This window comes from Scomber scombrus, chromosome 3 (assembly GCF_963691925.1).
Source record: "Scomber scombrus chromosome 3, fScoSco1.1, whole genome shotgun sequence".
In the NCBI taxonomy this organism is placed as follows: domain Eukaryota; kingdom Metazoa; phylum Chordata; class Actinopteri; order Scombriformes; family Scombridae; genus Scomber; species Scomber scombrus.
Genome location: NC_084972.1, coordinates 17,679,771 through 17,694,730, shown reverse-complemented (window position 1 = coordinate 17,694,730; position 14,960 = coordinate 17,679,771). Strand labels below are relative to the sequence as shown.

The window sequence follows — 14,960 nt, the reverse complement described above, 5'->3', positions numbered from 1 at the left end:
GTGAAATGTCTCAACCATTAATTATTTGATCTCACTTGTATTTTCTTATTTCAAGCTTTATTTACTCTTCTCATTAGACTGAGACAAGGAAAAACTGCATGATTACAAACTTCAATGGCAACATTAATTAAAATGATTTTGGAGCATTTTCAAGTGACGCTACAGGGGATTTATGATCGGAAATTATAGTTTAAAGGGTCATTGTTGTAGTTCTAAATGGCATTCAAATCAGTGACCTAGTGCTAACTCTGCCAGTTGCTTACGTGTCTGCTTTCAAAGCTCATTGTCTGGTCCACCTATTATAATTTCCTCCCCCATATTCAATATCTACTCTAATTGTCAACCACTTAACAACAGAGAACAGTGCAACAAGTGATTGACCCACATTATAAGACAATTGCTTCTCCTCTCTCTGACTCAGGGGAGCACACTGATGCTCCAACACATTTACAGGTAAGACAGCGTCTCAGTGCACAGTATACATGCAGAGGATGACTTCAAAGTGTATTTGTATGAGTCACCCAATGAGGAGATATGATCAAGTGAGCTTTTGCAGAGCAGAAGGGCTTCATGCCTGGATGGTAAAGACTCAACTGCTGGAAGCAGGGCTGGTAAGATTTCTGCTCCATCTGCTCAGCTTTGCTGAACTGACCTTGTTTGACCTCGGCAGACGTAGCACAGCACGAAAAGTCTTCAAACTTTGTTCAAAGATAGGCAGCAAAATGAATGTAAAATTGTCTCTGCTGCCCCATTCCTAATGTAGATTGGACATTATGTGGCCTATAATAGCAGTCTACACAGTGACTGTTGTGTTGTTGGGTATTGTTTAAACATTTTAGCTACATTAGACTGAAATGTCTCAACAACTATTGCATTGGGACATTCATGTCCCCCTCCGGATGAATAACAATAATTACAATTAGCTCAAATCACTGCTGTGCATAATGCTGCATTCATGTCATATGGGATTGATAGTAGACATAGGAAAGATTCTCAAGTGTCATCATAAACGAGTGACTTGATGTTATCTGACAACTCAAGACCGTTGTATGATCAAAGAGTTGTTCATGAAATGGTTGAAATACTGTGTATTTGCTACATTCTCAAGCAAAGTCTGCATTTCCCAGTTGAAATTATTATTATTATTAGTTGGAAGTTTGCGTAAACGCTAATATTTACAAGTCGGACAATTCTCACAACTCTTGGTCTTGTTTTACCAAACAAAGAGACTTCTCACATGTTAAATGTTGATATACAAGAACTTGCGTTAATAAAATAGTCAAAATTTCAGTTCTATGGACCCATTTTTGTGTGCTCAAAAGGAGATTTGATTAAGGTATTTCTGTATGTCAGGCAGACAGATCTGTATTCAGTAAGCAGGGCTAACAAAAACACAATCCTGCTACTGTGGGCTGGTCTGAGGGCTCAGATTTGAAATGTTAATGCACAACACATGCAGTCAAATGTCGACACTGCAGGCTCTCTAAACAGGAGAATGAAGATACATACATCAGGACATCCTGCGTGACCATGTAATCAGTGACAACATTTTCCTTTATTTAGCTAATTTACTCATTTGTACTGCACACATGTGAATGTATTGCTAGTATTGATTATAAGCCAGACTGTAACAGAAGGTAAATGGAGGATGAGAGGGATGAGGGATTGGAGTTGTGTCAGACACTTTCTAATATTGTTTTGTTTTGAAATTGGGGTCGTTGCCCTTTTAGTGCCATTTTTCTGTGTGTAATGTGCATCTACAAGAGTCAAAGTCAAAGTTGAATAATCATTCAAAAAACCTTTATAAACAGGTCACATCACAAAAGAGACGCTCTGGGGGGGAAAAAGGTTCTCTTTTTATTTATCTGAACATGACAGTGTGTGACTGTTATGAAAAAGAAGAGCGAAATAAAATCAGCCCTGATTATCCACCGCAATCTTTCCAATAAATTACTTCAAGTGTGATATTTACCAGCACACAACATGGCCAGATAAAAAGATATAGATTTCATCCCTTTTCTTGCACAGTTTGCTACAATACTGGAAGCAACAGGGCTCCATTATTGTAAACAAACAATTTAAATACAATGGATCAATAACAGCACGGACATAAACAGACAGACAAACCACACATATGAATACATTTAAATGAAAATCAATATATTTTAATATGATAATAACTCCACAGGACAAGTAATAACTGTTCCTCATAAAATATGATTCAGGTTTTCTTCTGAGAAATAAACCTCAAATCTGAACACTTAATTACAGAGCGAGGACACGCTGATAAAAAGGATGTGCAGTGTGTGTGTCACTGATGAATTTAAATGACCAGAAAACAAAGAAGCAGCAGAATGTGCTATGATGATTCAAACCCCACTTTAACACCTGGGTCCCACTAAACAGCCATTACTTTGTCGTTCTGTCAACTTCTGTTGTTTTTATAATAGTGTTTTTTATGGCATGTCTAAAAGAAAGAAAATATGTTTCATACACACCCTCGCACAAGACAGGACTGCTAATGATGCTACATTTGTCCAAGAAGTACAAACATCATTGTCCTTTTACAGTAATTCACCTTACAGACAATATTAAAGTACGTGTATGCTGCTTTTTACATTTTAACCCGGTTTTTAGGGTGTTTGAAGGGAACTGAGGCCAACATACTGGATCAAGTTTACTTTTTGCTAGAGTTCTAATGAAACCACAAATAACTTCAATACATTTCAATACATTTCTGTAACCATGTCAACAAAGTTAGCAAACAGGAGATACAAAATCACAAAAATATTGATTTTATACACAAATTAAAATTGAATACTGTCATACATCAGTTTTTGATCAAACTATTACCTTGTCAAGATAAAATGAAGTTTCTGAGTCTTGCTCGTCTAAGTGCCTGTCGTCATGAGTTGAAAGTTGTCTGAACATTTCTCGTTTACATTTCAAGAAGATTTAAATAGTTATCACAAAATGTATTTTGTTCACTTAAATAAAAATGAGTGCAGATAATGTTTTGTATGATCTTTGTACATGAGATTAAAGGAGACCTATTATGCTCATATCCAGCTCTATTTTGTGTGTTTTTTTGGACTCCCCTTCTGATTGTGCAATTTTTCCAGAAGCCTGCCAAGGTGCAGTCATACCAGGGTCATGTTAAGTTACCATTGATGCAAGCCCAAAGTATTTCCTGCTTTACTGCATCATATTAAAAGTTTTTAAATGACTAAATAACGTGAGACTGTGAAGTGGCGCTAAAAACCGGTTAGTGGCGCTAAAAAACAGTCAACAAAAAAACATATGGAGATCCGTTAGAAATAATGCAGGGAGGAATAGTACATAGCACATAATAATTATGATGTTTGATGAACAGCTGCAGACGAGCATCACACCTCCAGCAGGTAAACAACTTATTTTACTTTACCTTATTGTGTTATGAAGTGACTTCCTCAAAGACAGTGGAAGAATGCTCTAATGTTAGCAGGGCAGTGAACTCGCCCACTGTGTGTGGAGCAGATGACCACATATGGAAACCTGTTACAAGCTGACATCGGCTTGGGCGAAAAGTAGAAAAAAGGGATCACCTCTACATACGTTTATCCCATTATTTAAAACGCTGGCCACTTTGAACATGAACACATTATATGACTGAAACTAAGGCAAGCATAATAGGTCCCAAGTATAAAGATGTCACTCATCTCACTCACAGAATACTAACTTTCTGAAGTAAAGCCAAATAAGACAAATAAGAGGTGGAGATTGCTACACTGAACTTAAACACAATGTTGTTTTTTGTACTCAACAAATCACAAAATGACCTGAAATGTACAAGGGGTAGACAAAATAAGAGAGACAGCTTTTAAAATGCAGCTAACACAAAAACATCACAAACCTGGCCTTGACATTTTGGGATATATTTCAATGAGAAGATCAATACCACTCTCATATCTGTCGCATAAGGCTAATACCAGGAGGCAATTACCTCAGCTTAACATAAAGACAGTAAACAGAGGTAACAAAATCCGACTACCAGCACTTCTGAAGCTCATTAATTAACTCCAGAATATCACTGCACTTGGTCACTAGTCGGTAAGAAGTAGTTCCAGTAGTTCTGGGAAAAGTCTATTAGAAAATGGTCTAATATTCTTGGTTCTTTAAATGAAAACCCACTAATTCTTCGTCTTGGGAAAATACCTGAGGAAATTAGTAGGAAAGACTCTCACTTGTTTTTAGTGATAAGAATAACAATAATTAAACAAATTACAAGGAACTGGTTAACAGATGATAACTTAATTAACTGTAAATGGAAGGACCGTGTAAAGGAAATATATGAAATGGATAAAATAACTATGAGAATCAGAAATCAAGTTCATATCTTTGAAGAAAGATTGGGAAAATGGGTGAGATACATAACACATAATACCTCTAATGACTTTAAATGATGACAGTGAATGATTGATTTCACCCTGTTTATGGATATATAAAAAAACTGATATTTAACTATACTATTTAACTGATATACCTGATGAGCTAACATTAGATGTTTTTGTTGTTGTTGTTTGTTGTCAATTTTTTCATAATGCTATGTAAGTCCAACACAATTCTGTAATATAATTTATTTAAATTCAAAACAAAGAGAGAAAAAAGAAGTAGTTCCAACAACAATAAAACCACAACTTGATGTTTTTTGTACTCGAAACAAAATATAATGTGTCAATCAGCAAGCTTTAGAGGTGCTGGTGGACGTGTTTTTGAACTTTGGACAAAACCAAACTAGCTGTTTCACCATTTCCAGTCTTGTGTGTGTGCCAAGCTAACTGTCACCCAGTAATAGGTTCATATAACAGAACCAATCTCTGTTAAAACCAAATATCTAGTTGAGTCTCTAAAAGTCTTGATGAAAACTGATCATACGCTTCAGAAATAAAGGATTTATTGTTGGACATATTGTATTGAATTGCATGTATTACGGTGTCCTCCTGATGATGTGTCTACCCCCTGTACCTCTGTGGTTAATTTTACACTGAACTAACTTTCTGATCCATCCTGACTGTCAACATGTCTGACACTCAGCGCCTCCCATTGTGTCCAGATCAGACCCAGGCATGGACACTGCTCACCCAGTCCAGCAGCCGCCCTCGGTACCAGGCACGTGAGATAGGCTGAATGAGAAGCAGGAGTCGAAACCTTCGGAGCAACCCACAGAAGACTGCGGCCGCCACAACCACGAGTGGCGACATCATCACAAAGCCAAGGATGATGAGGGCGGAGCAGCTGTTGTCGTCTAGATAATGGCAGATAGCAGAAGGGGCGTCAAGGACCTGTGAGGACAAACACAGGGGGGATCATAAGAGTAGACAGAAGGGTTCCGGACAACATGATGAACATCTTGGTACAAGCAGTAGTTGTTTCTCCTCAGTCACAAGGCACAGCGGTAGGATTTGTCATTCACTAGGTGTGATTAGTGTGTGCACATGTGTGTTTGCATATGCTCAGGGTGCAGGAGTGGGACCGTGTAGGTAGCGAGCTGTGACAGAGTCTCTCTCAGCCTCTTTCTACAGTACAGATAAGAAGTGGCTCAGAGCTGTCAGTAACCCTCTGAGCTGTCAATCACCTGTGACGACCAGTGAGAGGGAGAAGATGAAAAAGATGAAAAGAGGCAGGAAGAGGAGGGAAAAAAATGAACAGATGAGGAGGGAGAGCGTGAGAGGTGAGATCAGGGTGAATATGAGGTTAGCAGCTGAAAGTCACAGCTGCAGAAGTACATACTGGCATCTTTACAGGAGCTTATACTGGGGTTACACACACACACACACACACACACACACACACACACACACACACACACACACACACACACACACACACACACACACACAGAAAGTACAAGCACATTATCTCCTTTTCTCTGTAAAACTCACAAACACACTCAGACAACATATTCAAAATGATTTGGTTATGTCTGAAGCTAAACAATTTCCTATTGTAAGTGTTTTCAAAAGGAACTTCGCCTCCGACAAATGTACCCTAGCAACAGTAGTGTTTACCACACTCTCTCACACACACACACACACACACACACACACACACACACACACACACACACACACACACACACACACACACAACACACCTATCTGTCAAGTGAACACTGTGTTTTCACTGAGTGCATTTTCTAACTGTTGTCAGCATATCTGTGCACAGCTGGTGCTGGCACCAAATCAGACAGCCTTGTCTCAGTGGGTCCCTCTCTCCATGTTCAGTCTGTCTCCACAATGAGGAGAACTCTCTGATTGACATTGTCTGTAATTGTTTGCTCTGAACTGACATTTGCTCTGCCCTAATCAGGATTATAGTCTCATTGCAGGCATACACTTTGCATGTTCTTAATTTGTCTACTCTGTCATACGCTGCTCTGCTTCCAGAAACCAAATCACTCATAATCGAGACAACCGAGGCCTCCAGCAAAAGGACCAACTGTATCAGAGGTGGCCTGTCAGAAGCCGGGGCGAGGTGAGCCAAGGACAGAGCTGTAGATCATCGCAGGATGGTTTGGCATGATGCCTTCAGTAATTATCTGTCTGCTAGTTGTTTGACTCACAAAAAATGAGCCCCACCCATCTCCTCTAATCTTAACCAGAAACATTGTCAGACAAGCTCCAGTATCCAAGTTCAGTCTTAATCTTTTGGAATGGGCATCTTGTTTATAATACACAACAACAAGTACATCATGAAGAATAAGCCTGAATACCTTTGTGGAGAGGGTTTCAGGTGTAGGTGTTTAACTTATGCTGCCAAAAAGACTTTCCCTTAAGGCTCTGATTATCTGTTTACCTCCAACAAAGGCTCAAGGCACCATGCCAGACTTAATAAGAGATTAACCTGCCATTCTCCATAAATTTACATTGCCTAAACCTCCAGTGAAGATAAAGGACACGGAGTGGGTAGGGGTAGTGCAAATTCCTCCTAGTCAATGACTGGTAACATACTGCCATGTTGGGGCAGAACACTATCCTCTTAAACCTACATTAGGTCATTTTTTGGCTACTCGGAGGTAACAGAAATGAGCTGTAAACACAACACAACACTGACATAATCACTTTTAAAGGCTGATACGGTAAAAATTTTAGCAGATGGTTGCTAATTTCTGGCCACCTTTTGAATGTAAGTCCAATATTCACTCTCCTTTAGCATTGTTTTGGTCTTCCCAATCCCCTGAGGGAAATATGAGGCTCTTAAGCTGCTAAATGTTAGACAATTGTCACCAGCTAAAGCCTAACTTTGTGTGCTGACTGCTGGGCAGGTAGTGCACAGTGGGTTACCAAAGCTTTCAAGCTGAAAACAGCTTCCTGCTGTAAAGGAAAATGGCGCTGATGAGACCAGTGAGAGCGAATAAAAACAACAAAGTTAAGGGCTGTAAAAGCAAAACAAAGAGCTGAAAAACGCAGAAATGCTCCATAGAGCTCAGGGTAACTGCAGAGTTGGGCGATAATTCTCTGTGAGTTTGTCACAACAAGCGACTAACCGTAATCTAACCCTTTCACATACAAGTAGTTATTTCAGTCACTGTTAATATAAAAAATGTTGATAACACTGCTATTGTTATAGGTGCTTTATTGGCCCCTCAACACAGGCATAAAAGTTTTTCTCATTTCTTCCCTATTGACATACTCATTTCTTAGCAATGAATGTTTTAACTGGTTTTCCTCTTTGAGATCTTTGTTACAATGGAAACCTGTAAAATAAGCAGTGGGGCTTATATTAGTAGTATATTTACGTAAATCGGCTACAGCTGATTCAGAACTCTGTGGCTCTGTCAGCACTGGGACCAGGAAGAGAGAACACATTACACCTGTTTTTAAGTTCTTACATTAGTTGTCTGTCAGTGTCTGTATTGATGTTAAAATGATTTTAGTTGTTTATAAAGCACTTCATGGTCTTGCCCTCCCCTCAGGTCCTCTGGTACAAGTCTGTTATTTGTTCCAAAGTGAGTGACTGAAACCTTTGGTGAGGCGGCTTTTAGCTTTCATGCTTATGAGGACATGAGAGCACCTGGTAGTGTTGATATCTTTAAACATAAATTTAAAACTTTAATATTATTCTTTTCCCTCTTATTGATTGTTTTTAATCTAGTTTTTAAATTTAAAAAAATGTTTTTTATTTCACTCTATTTTATTGCTATTATAGTTTTTATATCTGTTTTTATTTTATTTCATGTTCGGAACTTTTTATTTCTTGTGTGCATTAGTCCCAAACAGTCCACATTTTCTCTGTCTAATTATTGGCTTGTCAGTCATTTCTGCAGCACTTTGAATTGCACTAACCTGTATGAAAGGTGCTGTTCAACTATAGTTTCAATGATTGATTGACAGATTCGTGCAGAAACCTGGGGTATCTTAACAGCCCACTTTTCAGAAACTGAAGAAACAATCATGATTTTTCTAACGGAAAACTTCAACCCAACATAACATAACCTGACAGTAGAAAGAAAAATGAACATGGAGGAAGAAAAGAAAGGTTCCTGACAGAGACCACTTAGACCACTTTTAACCAGAACGCAGCGGGAACGTCATGTGTCTCAGACCACTAGGTCAGGGTGGTGGCCCAATTACATGGTTTTAAGGACACATCCCACATAGAGATTTGTAGTTTACAGGCATTCCGTGGGTAACCAATCAAAATTTGAAATATAATATTTTATAAGATTACAGGTGGATAAACAATACGGGTAGTGGAAAGTATTGTGATACTTGAGCACAAAATTGTATTATGAAAAAGAAGACAAGTATCAATATTTTATTATATTTGTATTTATTTACATTTTAAAATGCTTTGAATCGTGGCCTAAATACATATAGTAGTTCAGTTATCCATGCGGTACTCTGTATGTTTGTTTCCAGTAAATCTGGAATGTAGAAAAACATGGACAAGGTTGTTCAATAGGGTCTACTTTTGTTTTCACATTTTTTGCCTTTATTTGACAATGACAGTAAAGATACATAGAGGAAATTTGGGAAGAGAGAGAAAAGGTTGGACATGCCACCACTACTTGATTGGACTCAAACCAGGGACTTTGTGTCTACATTAGATACCTCTTAACCACTAGGCCACAAGACACACCCACTTGTTAAGACATATCTCTGGGGGCCTTATATGCTGCACATACATACACACAAACATCACATATCTTTTTGCACAACTCAACTATCATAAATCATTAAAAAAAAGAATTTCAAATGTGCTCACTTGAAAGACACTGAGCCACAAGGTCTCCTGTGATTCCTACCGCCAGTAAACAGTAACCAGTAATACCACTCAAGTCTTGATTCTTTGCCAGTAATTATTAACATCAGCCCAGTATCCTGCAGCTAGGCATGCAGAGGCAGGATTATCTGAGATGCTGCCTTAATTTTACAACCTGAATTTTGGAGCCCTATATCCTCACAACTCTTATCTATCAGTTTCCTGCTACAAAGACAATAACCAGTGGAGTAATATCTGTTGAGATGAGACCACAGTGCTGCTGACAACTCACCCTGGAATGACAGAGGAAACCAGCGTAGAGCAGCAGCATCGCAGGCAGCAGCACCACGGAGAAGACCAAAGCCAGGAGCAGAGTGCTGGCTAAGACGACACACAGGTTCCAGAGGACGAGACCTGCCCCACAGGCCACGCAGCCACACCTGCCCCTGCGACTGCCCCACGCACTGCCCCCACTGTGGGCCACAGGAGGGGGCAGCATCTTTACTCCTTCCCCGATCCAGAGATGCTCCTCTTTGTCCTCCTCACCTGAACCCCCATCGTCCAGATCTACGTCCATACCACACATCTGAGAGAGAGAAAGAGATGCTTTCAGGAAAAGGGTGAAGCCCGGGGGTGAAGTCTGGTTAGTTCACTGACACATGCCTTGATCTGTAAGCCTCATTACTTTAATGACTGCAAAAGAGATGGGACTGTGATCTCATGCTGTTCCCATCTGAGTGGTGTCTGTAGTTAAAACCTGTATACAACTGAAAAACAAGTCTTTAGAATATTTGCATTTGATTTTTCTTAGATTATCATCACTTTCAAGTTAAATCACACCGCAAAAACACCTTAAGTGTGCCCTCATTCTCCAGACTGGCTTTTGTTTGCTTCAGCTATATCTGCTTTTTGCATGCATGCTGAATTTTAAAACATCAGATAGGAATAGTAAGCCCTGTCTGCTCTCTGCCCTCTAAATTTTTCAATAACTCATTAGGTAATGTAAATGAGTTACACACACACACACACACACACACACACACACACACACACACACACACACACACACACACACACACACTTACTAAGTGGTCTTCCCATTGCTCCTCTGATTGATCTCATAGATCAGGGCTTTGTCACTAAAGCCCTGACTATATGCCAATACGATCCATTTCAAACTGAATCAATCTGAGCTGCTGAGCTTCAGACACAAACCAGAGCTGATGAGAATCATACTGGATTCAACACATGCTCTGGTCCTTAGTGCAGCTTCAGCAAAGCTTTTTTTTTGGGGGGTAATCTTTTGCTTTTTATAAGATACCATGTAATTTAATCAAAATACCTTTGATAGTTAGAAAATGTGCATTTTGTATTTTGTTTTAGACTTTGCTACTCTGCTTTTTCTCTCTAGAAACTGTTAAACCTCGAACATTAACTACATGCATATAGTAGAGTTGCCCAGTGTAAACACATAACAGAGCGTTTATGAATAATTATTGCCCACCTCGAAGTGTAAATCTCGTTAATCCCTCGAGGGTGTTTGTTGAAATCCTCTCTCAGAGATCGTCCCGGAGCTTTCCTACTTTCCTTGCCAGTTTTTTTTTTGCAGCAGCAGAGGGGAGCACCTGTGAGTTGAACCCTGCGTTGATGGAGTGATGCTGCTGCGAAGACCGAGCGACTCCGGGCCGCGCGCACCACTACCCCGTGCGCGCTCACGCGGCTGCAGAGCAGTTAAGAGTACAAAAACGACTATTTTATTTCATTCAGATGTTTTTGTAGTTTTTACTTTTGCAAGCAGTCTCCCTGCTGCTACTCCGACATACCGTCAAAAATGTATTAAAATGATGTGAAAAGACTGAGGAGCACAAAGGGGTGGGGTATCAGACATTCACGTCACTGCTGTACATTTTCTAGCAACATATAAACATAGCTCGATAACCCTCATAAATGTTTCAACAGATAAATTAATTTACATTTAATTTCATAAGATACATAAATACATAAGCCTACAACTTGTTTTGTCCTTTCTTTAATTCATAAATGGACAGGTGCAACTCTTACCTTCAGGTGACTGGCTGCAGAAAATCAGTTACAAAATCAATTTATTATTAACTGCACACTTAATGGACTGTTGTAAAAACATGGTTTATCACAAACTAAACACCATTTATTAATGGAATACAATCGAATAATATAATAAATAACATTATCATCAAATAGAAATGATAAACAACAACCAACCAAATGGATTTTCACAGCTTGGCAACCAAGGACAAAAACTTGTACTTATAAATGACTTTTAGTTGATACATAAACCATTAGCAAATGCCATTCATTGCAACTATTTTTTCAAGTCTGTCTTTAAACAACCTTCATATAAACATTAAAAGTTTAAGCATGAGGATGCCGTAATCATCCCCATGCATGCCTAAACTGACCATGAAGAGATCCCTTCCTATTGTGCTTTCAATGTCAGTGATGGGCAATAAAATCCACAGTCCTCATTTTGAGAAAAAAAGTAAAAGTTTATCTAAGGCTAATGTGAAGCTTAAGACAAATTAATCAAACCAAGTAGGATTTCTTCTAAAGCAAATGTTCCTGTTTTTGTTATCCATCCACTGCAGCTGAACAGAGAAACACAGTCCAGACCCAAAGACAGAATTAACTCAGAAGTTATCCACTTGATTTGACTAATTTGGATTCTTATATTAGCTTCAGATAAACTTTTAAATACATTCGCTCTAAACGAGGCTTGTGGATTTTGTTCCCTCTCATTTACACTAAAAGCACATTAGGAGGAGATCCTTTAATGGTCAGCATGAACAGGAGGAATGATTGAACCACTTTCACTGTTCGTTTGGACACCTTCCGATTGCTTTGAACTGAAAATTGTGACCCTATGCTTTCAAAAACCCTTTATAAAGTGTGCCTTATTAGATAATGTTGCTATTTCTATAGAGTCAATAAAGTACATTTTTTACAACTAAGTTATTTAAAAGCTGCCCGTAAACTAGACCTGTTCATCTTCTTTTCTGTCCAGTCAAGTGACCTCCGGTTTAAACAAGTAAATGTCAGTTGTATCAGATAATCAGATAGCAACTCAAGAAAATGGGATTTAGATGTCCTCATTCACAGAGGTCACACACACTGTAAAGAGTGAGCAACAACAGGTATTTACCCTACAGATGTAAGTCTAACAGATAGAAATGTTATATTAAAATCAACCACCACATCTAAAATTGTATCAGAGAGGAAACTGAGTTTATTCTGCAGCTGTTGAAAGATGATAACATCCATCAAGGCCCGTCTGTGTGTCTGTAGATGTTAAAAGGGAAACATCTAAATCAAAGGTTGATAAACAAGTTAATATGTGACAATAAGCTGTGACATCTTCAGAAATGTTCCTAAATCGAGCAATCTGTCTCTCACTAACCTCGGAGCATTGTCAGCTGTGTGGCTGTGAGATAAGGGGATGATCGATTTGTTTTGCAGCGCAGACAGACAGTCAACCTTTATGCTGTTCAGATTTAATTACTCAGAACAACAGAGAAACGATGGGAGGCGATGTGACAGAGCTGCCGAGAAATGGAAGGCAAGATATTGTCTGGATGTAGCGAGATGGAGATGAGTGAATGATTGACGAGACAGAGAAAATATGCTGTAGAGAGTCGGGGGGGGGGGGGGGGGGGGGGGGGGGGGGGGGGTTTGAGAAGTTGAAAAGTTGAACTGTGTTCAGTAAATACAACCTCTGCAGATTCTGCCTGTGACCTCTGCTGACATCTGCTGGACAGTCTGTGAACTTTTTGAACAAAATGTAGCATGCACACGTATTCCCCTGACCCCTAAACCCAGAACTGAACTTTAAACCTTAAAACCAAGTCTGAAGGCCTTTGAAGGTGTGTCAGAAAGTGAGGACCGTCCAACATGTCCTCACTTTCCTAAAATGTCCTCACCTCTTAGGTATTAAACTCCAATTGGTTCTCACAATGGTAGCCATACAATTACACGCACGCACGCACACACGCGCGCACTCACACGCACACGCACACACACACACTCACTTGAAACAGAGTTCTTCAGTAATGTCCTACTGCCTTTCATTATTGACTGGATTTGTTCTGTAAAAGGTCCTTGTGTTTGTTTCCTTTCGGACCATCAAGCTCTCTGTTGTGTACCTCTTTTTTTTTTTTTTTTACTATCCATTTACTGCACAGCATCCTGCAGGTTGCTATGGTAATTCATTCTACTGCAGTGACTTTTCAGGTCAACAAGTAGCACAAAAACACCCAACATTTGTAGGGTGATTATCTATCTATCTATCTATGTATCTATCTATCTATTACAGATAATACATTTCAGCCACTTTATCTCTGGTAACTACTTTCCTCTGTTACAACGTCGAGCAATTATGTGATTAAATTAATATTATTATGTTCATAATATGATTTATGATGTGTTATTACTGTAATGACTTACATGACGTCAGCATCCACAATAACATTATTAGAGCCACATTTGCAATACTAACACAGCATTTAACGGCGTATTACAGTAAAAGCAAGATAAACTACAACCTTTACCTGAACCTGCAAATTCATTGTAATGCTTCATTTAACATGTTTGAATCCTTCCAAAATGTTTTCTAGTTGCTCCATAGAGGGCTCCAGGAAATGTAATTAGGTACTAATTGGAATTATTATTATTCATATTGTTCAATTGTGTGTTTGTGAACTTTTTTTTTTTGCATATTCAGCTGACTCCCCATGGTTGGACTAAAAGACTCTCAAGGTTTTATTTGCAATTAGAAAAATGACTAATTGTCTTTATACTGGGAATGATGAGTCTCTTCTAATTGATGAACACGGCATAGACCTGCTCTATGCCGTGTCTTGTATATAATTTAAATAAAATTGAATTGAATATATTCCCTAAAAGTAATGGGTTGTAGTAAGTAGGCCAAGGAAACCTTAAGTTATTAAGAAATACATTGGAAATGAGACCCCTATTTTAAAAAAAAAGTACCAAGATAAGATTATTTCATTGTGGGTGGTTATTATTGTAGTTTAATAATTTTGTTTTATTCATAGCAAAAAGCTAAAGGACTTTTGATGAGTTTTGAAATGACTTCATCTTAAAATTAATTATATTTTAAACATATTTTCTTGTTTTAAAAGTAACTATACAATTTCCACATTCAACTGAAAGTCCATTATTATAAAACAAGACCCATTTCTGAACCTCAATTAACAGAACTGAATCCATTAAATTTATTTGTAATGTACTTTTTCCTTTCTGAACTCCGGGCTTTGACTTAAAGTAATACGTTTACCTTTTCTATCTTAATACTTTTTATGTGTGTATTTTAATACAATGCTCACATGAATATACTTTAAGTACTTAGAAATAATTATTGATTGCTATAATCACCCCCCTCTCCGTATTGGCTGGGAAGAAAAATCTTCCAAAATGACTGTTCCTTTAAACTAAATTTGAGTTATTTTAAACTGACAAATCTTAAATAACATTGGTAAACAAATGAAAGTGTTTAGTATAGATTTTCTCTGTGGCTCCTTATCACAACATGTCATTAAACTTTCTGGCACATTGAGATCAAATTCAGACCAATAAAGCCATGAACAGCAGGGTCTCTTCCCATCATGTAAACCCAGCATCTATTAAATGTCTGTCCATGACTGCAGTTTTGTTGATCAAAGAAA

General features: G+C 38.4%; 1 protein-coding gene across 1 annotated transcript; it reads right to left on the bottom strand.

The window, feature by feature from the left end:
- Window positions 1-5,093: 5,093 nt before the first annotated feature.
- On the bottom strand, window positions 5,094-9,829 carry LOC134003049 (transmembrane protein 88). Its single transcript, XM_062442158.1, has 2 exons — window positions 9,536-9,829; window positions 5,094-5,321 (listed from the first exon to the last, which is right to left on the bottom strand). The coding sequence occupies exons 1-2, from the start codon at window positions 9,827-9,829 to the stop codon at window positions 5,094-5,096; spliced, it is 522 nt and encodes a 173-aa protein (XP_062298142.1).
- Window positions 9,830-14,960: the final 5,131 nt, after the last annotated feature.

What these genes read in the sequence shown, in the direction of transcription:
- LOC134003049 (XM_062442158.1), bottom strand. Translation starts at nt 9,829, where the DNA reads ATGTGTGGTATGGACGTAGATCTGGACGATGGGGGTTCAGGTGAGGAG. An exon ending in GTTTCCTCTGTCATTCCAGG is followed by an intron (nt 5,322 to 9,535) that starts GTGAGTTGTCAG and finishes TTGTCCTCACAG; the next exon opens with GTCCTTGACGCCCCTTCTGC.